The sequence below is a fragment of the Sycon ciliatum genome, chromosome 2 (genome assembly GCF_964019385.1).
Source record: "Sycon ciliatum chromosome 2, ocSycCili1.1, whole genome shotgun sequence".
In the NCBI taxonomy this organism is placed as follows: domain Eukaryota; kingdom Metazoa; phylum Porifera; class Calcarea; order Leucosolenida; family Sycettidae; genus Sycon; species Sycon ciliatum.
In genome coordinates this window covers 25,845,112-25,864,527 of record NC_088644.1, presented here as the reverse complement: position 1 = coordinate 25,864,527, position 19,416 = coordinate 25,845,112, and the positions used below count along the sequence as shown (strand labels likewise).

General features: G+C 46.1%; 2 protein-coding genes across 3 annotated transcripts; both read right to left on the bottom strand.

Annotated features, from left to right (window-relative positions):
- Positions 1–1,857: 1,857 nt before the first annotated feature.
- Positions 1,858–5,967, bottom strand: LOC135809374 (uncharacterized). Of its 2 annotated transcripts, none has more exons than XM_065322715.1 (4): positions 5,576–5,967; positions 4,535–4,670; positions 3,461–3,642; positions 1,858–2,776 (listed from the first exon to the last, which is right to left on the bottom strand). In XM_065322715.1, exons 1-4 carry the CDS (start codon positions 5,774–5,776, stop codon positions 2,564–2,566), a joined length of 732 nt encoding a protein of 243 aa, XP_065178787.1. In that variant the 5' UTR covers positions 5,777–5,967; the 3' UTR covers positions 1,858–2,563. The 2 variants fall into 2 exon arrangements, with proteins under 2 accessions (XP_065178787.1, XP_065178788.1); XM_065322716.1 differs by lacking the exon at positions 5,576–5,967 and adding an exon at positions 4,816–4,981.
- A 1,955-nt stretch (positions 5,968–7,922) lies between these two features.
- LOC135809373 (N-alpha-acetyltransferase 10-like) lies at positions 7,923–18,623 on the bottom strand. The gene is made up of 9 exons (XM_065322714.1): positions 18,450–18,623; positions 16,314–16,412; positions 15,629–15,687; positions 14,222–14,267; positions 13,932–13,985; positions 13,113–13,174; positions 12,170–12,214; positions 10,462–10,621; positions 7,923–8,464 (listed from the first exon to the last, which is right to left on the bottom strand). Exons 1-9 carry the CDS (start codon positions 18,468–18,470, stop codon positions 8,438–8,440), a joined length of 573 nt encoding a protein of 190 aa, XP_065178786.1. The 5' UTR covers positions 18,471–18,623; the 3' UTR covers positions 7,923–8,437.
- Positions 18,624–19,416: the final 793 nt, after the last annotated feature.

The window sequence follows — 19,416 nt, the reverse complement described above, 5'->3', positions numbered from 1 at the left end:
CGCGGCGACTCCCGCCGGCGAGGTGCGCATACTGCGCGCGTTGCATATCAGTCACGCATGATCATGATGATCAGCCGCGCTAGCTGTCCCAGTATCCGGTCCACTGGCACTGAGCTGAGGCCAGTGAGGGCCCAGCAGAGGCAGAGCTGGGGTCAGACCTCCTCGAACTCGGAGACCACATTTTTCAGGACACACCCACAGACCCTGCCACGAAAACTGCAGAGAAGGGAGTCCGAGTCACTGACTTGACGACTCCGGCAGTCACCCGGGGTGGGGGCCAAATAGTGATGTGGTGAACTGATATTGGGAAGCGGGGGGGGGCACAAGACAATACACTGTATCCGTGTATGGAGGCCCATGATCGAGGCTTATGCTATGCTACATGCCTGCAAACATACACTGTGTAGCTACAACTGTGCGGGCTACAGCGCATTCAGGCATCCAAAACTGGTACTTTCAATCTGGCGCCTCGCATAATAATATACCGGTATCACTTGTATTATAATAGCTGCCAGTATGGCCGTGGACTCCCCTGCACATGCATTCGATATTTTACCAGCACTGATAGTGATACTGGCCTCAACTGAGCCATGCCCGGCTATGGTTTCAAAATACAGCGATTTACATGTTCTTGGTGTGCCGTGTTGTGATAATGTGCCACTGCCGTGCACCTGGCTGCCCTAGACCAGAGGAGCCGCGATGGCCGTCTGTCCCTCCTAACCGATCATGTGTAGTGGCCACATCATGCAAGCAACTCCGCAGTGACATAATTCCTGTATGTAGGTAATGCAAACCATGGCGTGTAGCTAGGCCCCGGCGGATAATGCTAGCATTATATCTAGCATATTTAGCACTTTCTGGAAACTAGCATTACACTAGCATAATCAGCAGGTTTCGCAGAAAACTAGCATATTCTTGCGAAACTAGCATATTGTTGCAAAACATGGGTTTTTGTTGTTGTTATTGTATCAAAAGTGGCTCTAGCGATTCATGATCAAGCTCCACGACTTGTAGTCCGGTTGGTTTGGCCTTTTATTGCATTGGGAGTGCAAGAAGACTGTCGCATGAGTGTCGATGCGTGCATTGCAGGGCAGCTCTGAAAACAATCCTAGCTAGGGGTGAAACAATTATACCGAATACTCGAGTACTCGCTCGGATTTTCAAACATAATCGTACTCGGAATAAAACAGAGTACAGTCAGACCTCGCTTAACCGCACACATCTGTTTTCCACAAAAATATCCGGATAGGCGAGATAACCGGATAACTGAACACACATACTGTATAAGCATGTGGCATGTCAAAAGCAGTGACATCGTACATACATGTAGACAGGTCCTATGCAGTACAACTAGCGTGCCCAGTATGTAAAACAAGTGAGGAAAATGACAAGTGCATGCAACTGAGTGCTGTCCGCATACACCCAGCAGGTCAAGGACCTCATTTGCTTGTACAACTCCCTGATACTAGCTTCTGCAAGCGCTAGCCAGCCACATGCAACCGGATACGACGAAGCTTTTTGCACACATTTTAACCAGTTTGTACACAAAATCATGCACCGGTATGCGGATCGCGAGGTCCGGTTATGTTGTATGCATGACATATGCTGCACATCGGTAACCAGCGATTTTCTTCCGGATGGCGAGGGATCCGGATAAACGAGGACCGGATAAACGAGGTCTGACTGTACTCGTTCATACATGGTACATGCATTAACCACAGAAATCTGCAGTTTCAGAGCAGCAGTCGGCAGATATTGATGTGCAGACTGTGTGGTGAACATTTGTTCACGAGTAGAGAGAGCCCAAATGACCCACCAACCAATATACCCGAGAAAAATGACCGCTACTCGGTTCAATCAGGGTTGTATCATGTGATTTTAAGGCCCTTGGTGTGCAATTTTTAGGAGATGAAGAATACTCGAATACTCGAATATTCGATCGGAGAAAATCAGAGTACTCGAACTCGGGATCTCAGTGCCAACTTTCACCCCTAATCCTAGCAAAAAAATGTAATACTGACTGTACTGTCGGCATGCGTGACTTGTACGGTTTAATCAATGAAAGACAAATGAACAGCTTCTTGAATGCATTCCGGAAGGTGAAAAGGCAAACTAGGCTAAACTCTCTCAATGGCTTATGAATAAAAAATATTACTTCAGAATCCTACTAACTACTGAGTATATGAGGGTGTAGCTGTGCTTATTACTGGGTACTCTGGGTGAATTGTGATGCTAACCGTTCCTCGGTTTGCTTGGTTTAGACATAACTAATAAATTAAAAGCATAACTAAGGTGGCCAGCGTCCAGCTCTGGCAGATAAGTACGTACTCCTTTGAATAGGGGCTATGGTACTACAAAAGCATTCAACGTTCTAGCATGACACAGCAGGAGATCTCCAGTCACCTACCATCTCATTTTTTGGGCCCGGCTATGGTGTCTGTCAAGTTAGAGGGTTTAGCAGGCCAGCTGGTTGAACGCGGAGTCACCATTGGCATCCTCTACTTGTATTGATCGTGATGTTGAAGTGCCGTACTGACAGCGATGCAGAGTGGCAAGCACGTCCTTAGCAATACTCGCGCATCCCCAGAGCAGAGCACCCAGCCGATGAGAGACAGCACGCCAAATTCATTGGAATGTCGTCCCAGTTGATGAAGCAGCTGGTGATAGATGCCGCGTCGCGTCGACGGCGTTTGTTTGTGACTATCCTGCGTAGCCTGGCACTTGCGCTCAGTGGCCCATCCGCATTTATGGCCTGCGTGGAATTGGGGTGCGGATGCTGCAGGGAGCCACACATGGGCAAAACCGTGAAGAAATTCAGAGTCAATACGAGACAATTCCCCAGAGACGCTATCTATAACCTGTGTTCACCTGTCTGTCTATCTGTCTACTATGCATTGCACAGTAGCGCCTACAGTTTGAAAGGTGCGTCCCAAACGGGAAGGAGGAATACCATGCTATGTCACTTTAGCGGCTACAGCCCTGGCACTCATACACATCCCCACAGTACAAGTAACCGTAGTTACATGTATTGAGATTGCATATAGCTGTACTCTTGCTAATATCTGGGGCACGGAGTGCTGCATGGGTTTGCTATGGGGTCCACTGACTCAGCGGAAACATACTCGCATCACTGTGCATGACCAGTGTGTGTGTGTAGCGGGCAACACCGTGAGAAGTAAAAATAACACTCCCTGGCAGACAGCCACACAACTCCCTGCAGGCCCAGACTGTGGGCTCACTGGATTTCGTTGAATGCAGTACAAATGCATTTGAAATGGATCCGGAGCACATGCTATGAGTGTTGCCGTCTGGGATCCCAGCCCGTATACCGCCTTACCGGTATACGTAAGTCTTCTGACATATGCATAACTGATGCAACTGATCTGGGGTCAGAAGTCACAACCAGTGGCTAAAGTCCAAATGGCCATGGAATAGTTCAATGCACGCTAGTATTACTTACAGTTGCTAATTTCAGCTCAATCAAGCGACTCTGAGCTGCTCGCAGCTCCTCATAGAGCTCCTCAGTTGTGACCGTGCGCGGTACGGAACTGTTGGACATCAGCTCTGAGAGCATGTCATCAAAGTTGGCAGCTGGTCCCGATTCGATATCACGGCGTCTCCTGCCCCATTGGAGAGACCCACCTGAGCAGATCGCACATGGCCAAGCAGGGAAAAGCTGTTGTGACGCAGATCAATTGTTGTGACTCACACTTGATAAAATGTTTAGGCAATCACCGAGTAACTGTTCCGTTGTGTAATTATTATTATCGTAAATATTTGGTGTGCAGGAATGGACTCAGATGGAGAGCCAAGGTTTAATTTATACAAAAGAGAAAGTGGTATTACTGTAAATATACAAATTTTCGGCAGCTATTTAATTTCGGCTATATTCGGCACCGACCCAAAAACGCCTAAATTAAAACGCCGATGAAATTTTTCACAGCATCTGTCGCACTATACCATGCCCTCTACCCTACGCCGAAAATAAATCGCCGCCGAAATGTCAAAAATCGTGAGGTGCCAAAATTTTGCAGCGCCGAAATTTTGTATATTTACAGTAGTGGACAGGATAGCGTAACTTGTAGTTCCTTGGTCTTTCTCTTTTGTATAAATCGTAGATATTTCGTCATCAATTGAGGGAGTTGAAAAGGGATTAAGTCACTCAGTGTAAATATGTTTTGGCCGGTTCAGATAGGATACTATGAGTGTGGTCCTGCCTGCTTTTGGTTAAGAGCTTGTTTTCGTACTCATCATACACCGGCATGATTCATGTACCTCAGTGGCCACAATTAAATTCATCACCAGTGAAGTAAACTCAGACAGGCAACATCCGGTCCGAAAAGCGCATGTCAGTCCGGCTGCACAGTGCAGAGCCAGGCATTACAGGCCAGCGAACTCATTAGGCTGGCCGGTCATAGTGTACATCCGCATTCTAGTCAATTTCGCCGAAGTGCATGACTGTTTCAGTCTGTCAGGTTGGTATACCAAACATGTAGCGTAGTGTACCGTGGTGTACCGTGCCTCTCAGGCTTACCGTGAATTGTGTCCAGGCATATGGAGAACAGATGGTACCCAGCAACAGAGCAAATAGGCCCGCAGCCGCAGTTCAAACCGGCGTTCAGCAGTCGGAATGACCATGTCTGTGCTGCGTTGTAGGTCTTGCCGCACCCCTGCGAGCACAAGTACAGACACATGACAACCGTTGGCATGGCAAGCACAGATTGAAATGGCCCCATGCACCAGGCTTGCACATGCCCGTACGAGTCATGTGGGGAGCTACAGTAACACGCATATCCTGCGGGGCTAAGTGCTTACCATGTGTAGCATGGTGCCAACCCAACACCACCGGGCGGTGTCTGCTCATAAACAGTTGATCCAGGAAGCTAACCTTGGTATTGCTGATTACATGCGTTGACCAGCTGTGAACGTTCTGGGTTGCCAGTCTACCCGATTAGGTGGCGGGCAACATCTTTGATTTCGGCAGCTCTGGGACGTGCATGCCTCGCAATGAGGCACTGTTTATGTTCCCGTGACCGAAACTGTTTTTATTTCGGTACGGCTTCTCTAGTGCCCTTGCTAGAATGACAGCCACACATGATGCTGTGGTTGGAAGAGTTATTTCATATGCACTGTAAAGTGTTACGATTGACATCACCTGAGCATGCATAATGAATCGCCAATCAGAGTCATGATGGCTGATGGAGTGAGAGCCGGGAGGGATTTGTATTGTAGCGGCCTGGACACCCAAACCACTGAAGTCACATATGGTCCCAGACCTGCTACGCTCAGATGCCTGCATGGGACTGGGAGGCGTTACCAGCTAACCCGGGCCCCATCTTGTCTCGCTATAATTATAATGTATCATTATCAATGCCATCACACGTTATGCTTTATGCATATCAGTGCACGCCATGTGACAGCAAGCAGCGTTTGAAAAGTCTTATGACAAGTTAGTTATGTTCTCTACCACCTGGGGGAAATCATTCCCCTTCACCTGTTCACTGCAAGAAACTTCGAAGTAAGTTACCCTCGCTGAGCCATTCATGACTAGAAGACCATTATCAGTTGCTCTTACCTGACAAGTGTTGGAGACAACCAGCCTAACGAGCAGATCAAAACCACACGTTTGTTCGACGCCTGTTCCAGGAACCAGAATATCTCCCTGACCTGTCGACGGCCCAACGAATGTACTAAGCAGAATCACAGCGCAAACGTACATAGTTGCCATTGCGGCCAAGCGTCCACGACGTCGGGCTAGCGCCGCTTGAACAGCCATCTCGAATTCTTGATACAACAACGAGTTTTAGACCCGCTACGATTCGTGTTTCAACGAAGAAAGTTTTTCAGAGCTGAGCCTAGCGTCGTTGATGCATCCTTTGCGGCTGGGATTTCTGCCTCCATTGCAAAACCAGATCGCCGACCGTGACCCGGTCATGACACCCTGGGCTGTCAGGCGATATCGGCGATGGGAGGGTCTACTCTTGAAAAGGATCGGACGCGATGACCGAAAATGGCTTGACTCCAACAGCAAAAGTACATAATTTATGTACTCTTGATGAAAGAAACACTCCATCACTGGCATCAGGCTACCGGTAGCCTGGCGCATGGCTAGCAAGTACATGACTCATTGACTGTATAGTACTGTAGCACTGGCAGGGTGCATTGTAGATGTCTACATGATTGTATCATTCATACTTCACAGAGACACATAATCATTGTCACTAAGGAGCATCAGCAAATCGAATATTCGAATGAAATTCGAGAATCGTCACGAAAAGCACTCAATCAGTCGAAACTAGGGCTTTGTTCGACTGAAAAATGCCCGCAAACAGAAAATACTTTTCGAATACTTTTCGAATGCTCCGCGCGTGCTCTAGTACACGGCGCACTACGAGTACTCATTCTTGCGCATGTAGCTACTAGTTCTTACTAAAGACAAAGTACTCCGGACTTCTTGTCAATCTTGACGCTTTCCTCTCTCTCGAACTGTGAAAAGTTTTATCAAGTGTGCATTTTGTTTCATTTCAAGTATCCTGGAATCATGGCTTTGTCACCAACTACCAGCCCCGGTATGCCTCCTGCTCCCAGTACTGCAGTAGCCCTGCTGGCGTTGGCTGCGTCTATGGTGAGTTCCCCGCAGGGAGAGGGCAACTCAAAGTGTGCCAAATATTTGAGGGTCGACCTTACCATGGATCTCATTCTGCTGAGGCAGTGTAGGGCCCACCCTCACCTATTCGTCCGCGGGTCTCCTGATATGCAAGGGATAGCGGAGGAGCTCGGCCGAGATCCGCCTTTTCAAGGGGTCTCCAAGAGAGATCCTATCGCCAATAGCCTGAATCGGATGAAGCATCCGCCGCTTCGCGTCATCCCCAAAGGCAATGAGAAACAACAGCAACTCCGTTCATTTCACATCTCAAAATCCCAGTCCTCAACTGCTCAAGCTAAAAAAAACTCGATTCGAAAATACTGGACTGCGCTACATGCTGAACCTCTTTTTCATTCGAATTTTCTCTCTGATTTTCTTTTTGCCATTCGAATAATCAAATCGAAAATTCGATTTGCTGATGCTCCGCACTAACACTAACAGACTCATCTTTTGATGCGGGTTTCACCAGGTTCACAGACATAGCATGGCTATGGTGAGTAAAATAGGAGTTTGGCTATAGTATAGACACGTTCGGAGTGTACATAACCCTCGGGGTCGTAGATCTACGTACTCTTGCTATGAACGGTCCCCATGATGGGGACCGTTCATAGCAAGAGTATTTTCGCTGGGGATGGCATCCCCAACGAAAATACTAGTACTCGGCAGTCTCAGAACGGGGTAAAGCTAGTAATCAGGTGTTACAAAGACTTTGTGATATATTTCCCCAAAACCAATAGAGGTTATGCAGTTAACAGTTACACCATCAGTTGAGATGCTTTGGCCAAGTTGCTGCACAGCACCACACTTGCACTAGCGCCAGCGACTCATGCTGCATACATAGCGCCAAGAGTACGTAACTGGGGGTTATGTACTCTTGATAGCGCCCATAAGCGAATCCGCTGACTCACCACGGCACCATGAAATAATTATTCGCATAAACCTCTAAACAATGTGGGCTTGCATCCTGCTCACTACATTGTAGTCAGCTGTGAGCGGGTAGCCTGGACTCTGGAGTTGGCTTCACAGGGCACGGACCTTTCAGCCAGGAAGAAGCATACTGATACATGTAAGTGAGTTATACAGTATTTTTACAACTCCGTACTTGCCGCTATTCCTTGGGTTATGAAGAGTTTATTCCCCTTCTGTCACATCCTGCCCCCCCCCCCCCCCCACCATACTTGGAAGCATGTACATGTACTAGTAACTGAACCACATGGGTACATCACAATAACCGCTGCAACAAAGAATCCCCGATAGAGCAGCAGGACCTGGCATGTACAGGGGACGATCGTGTGGCACTGCAGAAGAACAGGAACCAACGGGTGAACAAGTAAAAATGACATGAACGTAGAATTACGCTTCTCCACACCACTGGGCGAGTTGCATACACCAGTTTACGAACTCTTGATGATAAATGTAGACACCACCACGCGCATAGCCAAAGATAGTGCATATCAGGGTACCGTTTGCAGGCCCGAGCTGAGAATTCAAACAGCTTGCTGCAAGAAAGGCACAGGAAGCATTTGAAAATAAGAAAAAAATCCAGCGACTCGTACATGTCCAGCAGGAATCAAGACAGAGAAATCTACCTAGAGGTAGTAGAGGTAGAAAGGGGGGGGGGGGGGAGGGGGTTGAGATTAGTAAAGCAATCAAGCTCAACTCATCACCAACTGGTCTACATGTACAATTGTATGTACAGAGGTGATCTTGTCTGGTTTGGTAACGGACCTTGTACACGCGGGGCGCGCTGGGGCAGACGCCTTGGTAAAAGAAACTGACTGAAGGTGAGCTTCAAGACGTTTCTGCTGGGTTGGATTGCTGCAAGAAAGCACAGAGATAGGAAGCATGGTTACATTTATGACTAGAAAGAGATGTAAAAAAGAGAAGAAAACACATGAGAACAAGTTATGCAGCAACTACATGTATCCACGACTGTTACAAGATGATTAACCGTCAGAAAGTGTGATAATAGGGCACATAACTGACAAGCTACTGAGGCATTCAGCGACCTGAGACCTGGTTTTGTATAATTCATTTTCGCAAAACTTCCCCCTTCCTTTATCTCTGATATTGCTGACCCACCCAAGTAAAGGGTGGTGTGTTGCTTTGCTGCTTCGAATTCAGTGCTGCCAAACCGTCTGATTTTTCGGACAGTGTCCGATTTTGAAGGCTCTTCCGAAAACCGGTCCAAAAAAGGATTATGTCCGAATAGCAGCCAAACATGTCAGGGGTCAGTACTTTCCTATGCAGAAGTCCTGTACTGTAAAACCGGAAAGTTTAACGACCAAAAAGTTCCAAGTAACGTTAGTTGGAAGGCTGTTGGTTTGCGCACTGGAGGTGTGTTAGACTAGAGCTAGGTCCCAGGTCGCTAAATGTCTCAGTAGCTTGTCAGTTTTGTGCCCTATTATCGCACTTTCTAACTGCTTATCATCTTGTAACAGACATGGATAGTTGCTGCATAACTCGTTCTCACGTGCTTTCTTCTCTCTTTTACATTTATTATTGGCTCAATATCCGAACTAGAAAGAGAAAGAGAGCAACATATTAATTTATTTACGCAATGCTGTAGACAGCATGAGCAAGTTGTTCCGGCCACAAAGGCCTCATCAGTACAGCTAAGAGCTTTAAAAATAAGCTGAACTACCGGCCATACCGGCCATAGTGCATACTGTAAGACATGTATATATAACGAGGAAGCAAACCTAACGTTTTAACGGATGACATTTCTTCGTTATAATAAGATCCGTTGAGGCCGTACTGCTTCATATATGCTGTGTGTGGATATGGAAGAATACTGCAAGATCGTTAACATATCTTCTCGTTAACCTATGAATTTTGGACAATCGTTAAATTTGCGACTCGTTATAATAACATGTCTTACAGTATTAATTTATTTATACATGACTGTATTACTAGTACTAGTCTGGATGTACTTGGCGGGTCTAATATTTTTCAACCTCTGCCTTCCTCAATTTTGCGATGGTGCATAGCTGTAGCAACAACTCGTTGCGTATTCTCAGAAACGTTTGTAGCAGCGTGATCAGTATTAGTATTGTCCATGGATGACGTGTAGTGTGTGGCGTCAGTCACGCTGGAAACAGAGCGTGTCTGCAAGTCTGTACCCATGATGAAAGCAATATAAAAGTGGTCCTTTTGTAGGCTTTCCTCAGCTTTCTCAAGCTCAACTGATGAGAGGTGAATTCCCAAAACACTGTGTATTGAGCGTGTATAGTGCTTTTTTTGTTAGAGGTTTACCCAGTCAAAGGTTCGATCGACTTCTCTTGTGCCGTGGATGGCAGTCATAAGTTAGTCAAGCGTGAAGCCAAGTCGGCGGGTAAAGCGCGAACTTGAAAACTGCAAGTATCAACTTGCATCCAGTGCATGGAGAAGTTACTTTGCATAATCAATACCGTAAAGTCGCGGATAAAAGCCGGGTTTGCATACAAGCACATCGCGGATAGAAGCCTGAAAATCAAACGGGTCAAATGCATATAAGCCTGTCGCGCGTAGAAGCCTGGCTTCTGTGCAAGCGCGGATCGGGTAGGTCAAGAGTGCATGCACTATGTACAGTGCATAGTAAACGTGAATACAAGCCTAGCCAAAAATATCAGTAGTGCATGTAAGCATGGTTTGCATACAAGCCTGATGCAGAAACCGGCTTATGTGCTTATAAGCCCGGCTTTTATCCGCGACTTTACGGTATTCAATATCCGAGCATGCTAGGAAGTGACACAGCGTGTGTGTGTGTGTGGGGGGGGGGGGGGGGGGGGGCAGCGGGATTAGGGTAACTAACAAAACACAGAAAAGCAACTTACAGTGTTGGCTACACGTTGGCGAACCAGCTGAAGAAGTTTACTCTCTCGCTTATCTGCCTTGCGCTGTTCAGCAAGCTCAGCTTTCACTGACGAAAGGTCTCGCTTCATTGCATATGCATCTTCACCATCTGCATAGTACTTTGACTCAATTTCGGTGATCCTGAAGAAGCCAGAGAACACCAAGCAAAAGACCGACATTCCAGTCCAGCAACGCACAAGCACAAACCACCCACACTGAATACTGGGTAGTATATTACAGAGCGATGCATCACCACAACAGCGTATACCGTATATTCTCTATTATAAGCGCGGGTGTCCATTACTAGCACAGTCTCTAATACTGGGGCGCTGTGAGCGCCTTTCGAAACATTACTACCACAGTCTGCATCCATGACTAGCACAGTCTCAGTGGAATTCAGTGTTAGGGGCCATCCGTAATTATCGATCTTTTTCACGAAACGAAAAAGTTTAGTTATGACCCACCCCCACCCACCCACCCCCCTGAAACGAAAAAATTAATTGACTTGAGACTTTGTGCAGAAAATGATCTTGATTGGCTGTTACAACACAGCGAGGCCACATTTTGTGTGATTGTGCAAGTAAGTAACAACGTCAGTTATGTTTTCTTGGAAGTCTGGTACTACCGGTACTTCTTGACCATGGACACATTTATTTTCACCTACCACACACATACGCTGCTGGCACCTCTACGTCTAAACACGGGAATTGTACACTTGCAAATCGTCAGAGTTCCGACATTGACATGATACTGCCAAAACAAGTCGACTTCGGAGCGGAAACAAAAGCCATAGCTATCACAGACTTCAGTGGTCGTGCCTCGCTCGCAAATGAGAGCAGCATCGCCCCAGAATCGCTGTCGGAAAGCTCCCTAAGGTCGCACACACGCCGCGCTGCGCTGCCGTCAATCAGGTACGTAGAAAGTCGATGGCCTAATTTTCCGTCTCTGGAAGACTGTCGACACGGGGATCGCTCTCCATGGCTTCCCCACCATAAGCACGATCAGACTCTTCCAGGTACATTACGACAACATCGTCTTCAGCGGCTGGCGCTCCCCATATTTGCGTGAGAATTTACTTGGCGTGCGCCCCACTCCGTAATTTGAAATTCTCTTGCATCGGCGGCTGGAACGAAGTATTTATCTATCTGTCGTCGGTCCCAGAGTGAATGACCATGATGACTGCTAGGTCCTCGTCGGTGAAGTAATCCGAGGACGAAAGGAACTCACTGCACTGAGTACAGAGTGGTATCACTGCATCCATGCAGCACTTGCTTGGCCGCGCGACGTAGACTAGTCTAGAGTCTACCAGGTCTACTGTCGATCTACTTCGATGTACACAATGTATGCATGCATCAATGCATGCAGTGAGCGTTGATTTTTCCGCTTTCGATGTTTTTTCAAAACGAAACCGGTCGCTACCCACCCACCCATAAACGAAACTTTTTCGTTTCGTGAAAAAGATCGATAATTACGGATGGCCCCTTACATGCATGACTAGCACAGTCTCAGTGGAATTCAGTGTTACATGCATGATATCTAACACACATTTCTTCTTGCTCTGTATAGAGTTATTGGTTGAAACTACAAGCACACAAACACACACACACACACACTCTCCTTCCCTCAAATTTTCCTTATCAAGGCACAATTCTGCGCTCAAAGTGAATTTCTATGGATAAGTTAACTTACGTAAAGGTCAATGAATCCCGATATAAATGCAGAGCAGCACGATTGCTGATAAGCAAGAATGCCAGAGAGAAATACACAAGAGAGATAGATAGATAGAGAGAGAGAGAAAATACACAGGGAGAGACAATGATTGAAAACGAAATTAGCATACTGGCATGACATGAGTCTACGCAGGCAGAGTTAATGCAGGCTTCCTGGAAAGCTCTTGGAGAGAGGATTACAATGAACTCCAACTCACCAAGAGGGCACAATTCACCTGTACTACTGTATACTGTACAAGCAGAAATTTTCGTCTGGAATTTAATTCCGTCTTTTTCGTCCAAGGAGCTTTTGGACTATATTAAATGACGGACTAATGTCGATTTGTGCAGCTTTTCAATACACCGAGTGACTCTTATGATCCATGGACGAAATTTACAACCGGGCGAACTCCCTTTCTTTAGAGTTGGACGAAATTATTGATCGACGAAATTTTCTGCCTATAAAGTACATGTAATTTAGTATAAGGATACAAAGAGATGTACTGTTTTTACACTTATACTGCCCGACAGGGTACCCATGTTGCCCGTAGAAATACCTCAATCCTATACCTGAAGAAAACGCCACCCGACATGGTCACACAGCCCTACAATGCTATAGATACAGTAATAGTACATGGACATGTATACGCTCCAGTGCTGTGCAGCCAATGAGAGCTTGAAAAAAAAATGATTGTCTGGGCATGATGGTCATAACAGTGCAATGATATGGTGTGATGACTGCAGCTTGACATTGGTGGAGTACCAAACCTGAAGGATTCCGGATCGCAAAGGTTTCCGGGTTTACAGTAGCTGCTCATACAACTACCGATAACAGTGACTTGGAGAATGAAGAATTATTGCCAGACGGCCACAGCCTTGCCAGAGTGGGACACCCTACCGATGGACAAGGGGTGGGTGCTTACCTCTTTCTGACGTGGAGTGATACATATTCCGCATTGAAGTTTTCCACCATTGCTTGGTAGGACTGCACAAACAAGCACACGTTATTGACGGGACAGGGAAGACATAATACTATATCACACAATGAACGCATACATGTACTGCACTCAACCACACAAATACCAGTACGCCAACATGGATCTGAAACACACTCTCAGGCGCAGCAGCAGTCAATGAAACAGCAAAGCGCGACCCACTTCCTGGATATATATCGAGGCTCCAGCAGTCAAGTAAACATGTTCATATTACCAACACGTCCCTGAGGTTGACCTTGGCATGCTGGACACAATATGCTGCAGGCATCATTTCCCAATATGATTCAGGATCTGTTGTAATTGTAATGCTGCCACATCCGAGCCCGACTGCAATGCAAAAGACGTATTCCAGTCCTAGTTGTCTTTTACGTCTTAAAGTGTGTTAGTGGGTCCTACTGTATCCAGGTGGTAAGAGACCACGGATATGTTAGAGGAAGCTAGGAAAGTCAACATAAATGGTGTTTCTTGTGAATTTGCAGATCGCTTCTTCATGACACTGTAAAACGAGAAACTTTCGCTGCGTACAAATTTTGCGTTTTCAAGAATTGTACTGGTTCACGATGAGAAACTTTCGCGATTTTATGTCTTCAGCTGGCTTCTGTGTAGTGTTTACAGCAATACACAAAGCAGCTAGCGACGATTATATTTCGCGAATGCGTGGTGGTCGTGAAAATAGCGAAATTTACAAGATCCTACAAGTAGGCAGCCATAACCTAACATGTCCCATTCACATAGTCGCTCCCTCACCTGGATCATCATCTTCTGTGCAAGACCAAGGCGTCGGCATGAGCGCTTGACTGCCTGCAAGACAGACAAGGGAAAAAGCAGAGCAATACGCTAAGCAATACTGTACTATGGAAAGACATTGTATGATTATCGACACTGTGGAAGGGGTCAACAGAGACTATAAGTACATTTAATACCCGTACGACAATAACTACACTCAATCTGCACGACAATGACTACATTTAGTTTTCACGATGGCCAAATATTCAGTGTACCGATAAAATGGGTCACAAACACATCTAGAAACGTACAACTGATGTAATGTGTCCATGCGGCGCATCTTCACTGTCTTCTTCCCTGTTGCAAAAAACAACAACAACAACAACAAACGAGACAACAAATTAAAATATTTCACAAGATGTAAAGAATAGAACACAAAAGGATTGAGGCAGTGGCAAAATCACAAGCAACTGACCTTGTGCAAAGCCACAGATAAGGGGTTCATATGGTCCATTTTCTAAGAACTCGCACACTGCAGCCATTACACACTACTCATCACTCATTCCCAAAACACACACTCAATGGTCTCTTTGCTGCGAATAAACTTCTCCTCTCATTGCACCAAAGGTTTGGGCCTGGCCTATCATCAGGATGTACAATCAAACTGAAGGCAAGCAAACAAGACCTGTGATAGATACACCTTGAAGAGTAATGGAGCAGTGGCTTGTGGTGAGAGATGTGTCAGCTACGATGTGAAGAGAAAAACTGTGTTCACAACTGGCACATGTACGCGGTACGTTTGCGGTTCATGTGCGCCCAAACGCGCGTTGAGGCTTTCACAGAAAACAGCAATTCAAGTCCTATTTTAGTGCGCGCGAAGCCTTTGAGCATTAATTTCTTGACCCCGCCATTCAAAGTGACTGGCATATACGCGCTGAGAAATACAACATTTCCATTTCGGCGTTTTTCCACACGCATGACGCCCCAAAAGCCACCAAAAATACGCATAAATGCGAGGTTTCACGAGTACACGCGCCAGTTGAGTCAGAGAGCTGGTGAAAAGGGAGGGGAGAGAAGTGCAGAGCTGTGTATGTGTGTGTGGATGTCAGTGTGAACAATATCATGATTCGGATCTGGAGCCATACGTGTGATAACAAAAGTAAAGACATACTGCTGCGAAGCATTACACAACAAGCTAGCGCGCATAACAAGTTTAAAAACACATTATTATTGTGTCATCAAGCACGATGTGCAATATCTCACTCAAAGACAAGGTCCATTACCACACCAATACACATCACACTGTGTCCAGCAGTCTCCAGCCACAACACCTGTTGGCAGTACCATGCCTCACAAACACACATACACAGCTCCGCACTTCTGTCCCCTCCCATTTTACCTGCTCTCCTACTGTCCACACCTAGGTTACACCCAAGCTGACACGTTTCTCAACAACATTCACTGCTCTATTACACTGCAAGGTTTATCTATTACATTTCTTGTTTGTTTGTTTGCTTTCAGTTTGATTCAACATCCTGATGATGAGCCAGGCCCGAACATTTGGTGTCAGAAGAATAGGAGTCTGTTTGCAGCAAAGAGACCATTATGAGTGTGTGTTGGGAAGGAGTAATGAGAAACATATCATACACGTTTAGTGAAGAGCAAGCTAGGCAACAACAGAAGTATTTTATTTGAAGAAAATGCACAGGGTGACATACATTTTAGCCAGAACATATCCAACGATGCGACCGCTCTCATCTTCCGCTACGTACGATACCTGAAAGGAAGCAGCAAATCACGGGCACATGATGGTGTCAGTTCCTGGGAATTAGGGGACGTCAGAAAAGGACCACCACAATCCGATCCTGTGCTGAACTACACGTAAGGTGAGAGATAGCTAAGCATGTTGCAGACTGTATCGAACACTGCCCGTAACCTTCAAATGTCTGAGACTCTGAATCACATACGCTTTAATGGGGAAATTCGAAAGGCCACAGATATGGCCTATGACGTCACTATTCTCACAAAAGAGTGGTATAGTTTCGTCTGAAACTCGCCCAGAGTGTGCCCTGTGGACTGAAGTGCTTCGGTGACCGCATAGCTGGGGTATGAATGTATAGCCGGTGCAAAGAGAAAAAAGTATGTCATATCCTAGAACTTCATACTGCTGTTTCATTGTATTTGCAAACATTGGAAATATCCCAACATCAACTCAAAGAAGACTGTCACATCTGTAGGACTATGTCAGACAAAACCAAACTGGGAGGGTAATGCCACACACACGCATACACGCACACACACACGCACATACACCCCCCCACACACACACACACAGTGCCCATGTAACCACAGAGTACTATGTAACATACTTCGATGTACACATGTACCAGCACAACCGCTTACCTGGGGCCAGGAAAGGCTGTGGTACATGTAGTATTTCATTGCATAATTTTCAGGCAAGCATAGCAGATTACAGTGCTGGATGTTCAGCAGATCCTCGGGCTGGGCACACACAGACAAACCAGAGAAGTTTAAAAAGCAATGTAAGGTCATGCAAACATGTGATAAATATAATGCAGGTACACCACCAACAAATACCAACGTTTTTGTAAGTGTCAGATGATAAAAAAAGGAGAAGGACAAAATGTTACGAGTTATGACGAGTTATGTCCTTCTCCTTTTTTCACCATATTTTTTTTGGCTCACCATCCGAGTGTCAGATGAGTGTGCGCAATACAACTAAGTGCTTTACCAACTTTGTGAACACCTAGCTTGGTTGTCATGCTACGGTGTCTGCAATAAACATACCGGTAGATCTAGTTGCCAAAGAAATCCAACCCATGTGCCGAAAGCAGCGCCAAGGCTCTTGTGGCCCTCGTATCATTTTCGCGAACATGCATGATGTCATTGAAGTGGAAACGCGGCGCTACGTTTGACTCACGGGTCGGATTTCTTTGGCTACGACTGTAAGTGGGTGGGTGAGTCATGTCCAGTTACAAAATTGCCATACGTACACATACCGGTAAACTTCCCGTGTCTTTCAGAACCACAATTCGGAGGGGGGATGCTCATGCGACAAAAACACTTCAGAGGTGGAAAAGCACTCAACAACTACAGTACTTACTACTGATGGTTTCTCATGCGTGAGAAACCATCAGACAAACACAGGAGAGGACCCCAGGGTGCTAAAGTATGGACGCTGTCTCTCACAATTCCGATTCTTAGGAAAGCTCCCGCATAAAACTCGTGGGAGCCTCAGGACTCTTGAAAAGAATCACCAAATTTCAATCGCATTCACAATCTTCTGTTTAGTTGGGTTTGAGTAGTCAGCACACCCCACAACTAGCCAAAAGCACTACTTCAAAGTAAGAGAAACAGTCGTGGATAGCCGACTCCCAGATGGTTTTCTTGTGGTCAGTTGAGCCATGAATTTTCAAGTCTGGAGAAGTACTTTTTTGAAGTACATGTACTCACCAGGAAAAAAATTGTACCGATATCTGTGAACTGCGTCTAACTGGATCCTCACGATCAGGAAAAATGTACCGATATCGAACTGTGTCTAACGGGATCCTCAGAAATCAGTGGTGTGTCCTCTCCTGGTTTATGCGATTCCTTGCGCATGATGTACATGAACTGGCATGTCTCGGTTTCTAAAATTCTTTGCACCAAAATAGCCATCACAAAAATCGCAATTGCAAATGGTGCTGTTCTTGATCAAGCACAGTACTGACAATTCTTTTAAACTAGCATATCTTATTCACTCTGAAATAGTTCTCCAACGCATGACCTTATTGCTCGCCGTGTTAATCACAGTTAGAGTACTCTGGCCTTGGTGCTTTGAGCCAGTTAAAATGCTTTGCTGTTCATCAGACTTCATTGCAATCGGTTCTGCCAGCAACTCTGAGCTCTGCTGACAAGACTTAACAAGGTTGAAACAGCTAGCTGTCCGAGATTGAGCACTGGTACATTATCTATAGCTCATGGGGGCTATGAATACCGAACACTCATTGTGGCTTCGGCTAGAGCGTTGAAGAACTACAGCTCTATCAGCACCACATTCATGGCGTGCAACTCAAAGCACCTAGCTATACACTTTTAGTTTGTTCAATACCTTTTAGAAGTGCAGCGCACTCTAAAAAAATTCCTAACCCACAAGCATAGCAAGTAGTTGCAGTATTCTGTTCTTTAGGCCCCCACTCCATAGCCCTAGCTCAGAAGTAGAAGACAAACTTCACAAATGTGCTCTTTTAGTGCGCGTTATACTCCCCGATCCTTTGCACGTACAAGTACAAGGTACCAGGTGTAAAAAATAAAAAAATAAATCCTTCCTCAGAACTCAGAACTACATGTAGAGATATAAATAAACGGCATGTCAGGTGTCTAAGAGTAAGACCCCCATTCTGCGTTAGTGTTCTATGCATATTATGTCCAGTGGACAGAACCAGTATTACAATTAATTTAAAAAACAGCAGCAGTGCAACCAAACTAGTCAATACAAAAATCAGAAAAGGGCCAATCAATGAATCTTGGCTTGCTCACCGTTGCACAGCGGATATTCATTTTGTCCAAACAGCAGTCTGCAGACAGCAACTGCTTTTACCTAGCTCTCAGCACACCAAACTCTAAGTCAATGCTACACCAAATACTTTGATCGGCCTCACGCCGCTTGAAACTGCCTATCGAAACTGGACGAATTGAGTTGTTGTGAAAAAGAAATCAAACTTTAGCCTTTTACTTTTAGGGTTCACGGCTTGCCACTAAAACTAGTAAAAGCACCCGTCACGTGCGCCTCCATTTTGGATTGCACTGCAGAGGCTCCGCTTCATGTAACACTGTAGTGGCCCCTTCGTTTTCTCTGCAAACCCGCTAGAAATACCAGAATTTTTTAACGCCAAACACCATAGCAACCACTGCCCTGGATAACCCCTGTGCCACTGCCTGCCTCCATTGGCCTTGTTTTCTCTGCAAGTAAAGAGTGGTTTGCAAGTTTTTCTCTCTCTTCGTAGGTGACTTTGACGTGTCTTTTCCTTTTGTGATTCAGTTTCCCTTAGCGTAGCTTTCACGACGATGGACCCTTCGGATTTTATTTCGTTGTTGGCTCACCCTGAGGTGCGTTTGGCTTTACAAGCTGCATCCGCCCCCACCGGCGGGATACAAAATGGTCCCTCCGCCCCAACCAGCGGAATACAAGTCGGTCCCTCCGCCCCTACCAGCGGATTACAAAATGGTCCATCCGCCTCTGCCAGCGGCATACAAAATGGTCCACCCGCTCACTCCGGCGGTATACAAACAGGTCCTTCCGCCACTGCCGGCGGCTCACAAATTGGCACACAGCAGACACCACCTCCGAGACCCTCAGGGCTTGAGTCACACAGGGTTGCCACTGAGAGCCCCCGGGCCTCAGATGACGAATCTGTAGGTTACAGTGGCCATGCACGGTTTGCTAGGGACAAATCCCCAGGTTTGAACGTCCTTGTTTCCGACAATGAGTTCGGCCACGGTCGTT

Bases quoted from the DNA above. Each gene is read 5' to 3' on its own strand.
- LOC135809373 (XM_065322714.1), bottom strand. From the start codon at position 18,470: ATGAATATCCGCTGTGCAACG. The intron at 14,268-15,628 runs GTATGTCACCCT...TTTTTGCAACAG, and splicing joins GGATATGTTCTGGCTAAAAT to GGAAGAAGACAGTGAAGATG. The intron at 8,465-10,461 runs GTAAGTTGCTTT...GCTTTCTTGCAG, and splicing joins GCCAACGTGTAGCCAACACT to CAATCCAACCCAGCAGAAAC.
- LOC135809374 (XM_065322715.1), bottom strand. From the start codon at position 5,776: ATGGCTGTTCAAGCGGCGCTAGCCCGACGTCGTGGACGCTTGGCCGCA. The intron at 4,671-5,575 runs GTAAGAGCAACT...TTGTGCTCGCAG, and splicing joins TTGTCTCCAACACTTGTCAG to GGGTGCGGCAAGACCTACAA. The intron at 3,643-4,534 runs GTAAGCCTGAGA...CGATCTGCTCAG, and splicing joins ATGCCTGGACACAATTCACG to GTGGGTCTCTCCAATGGGGC.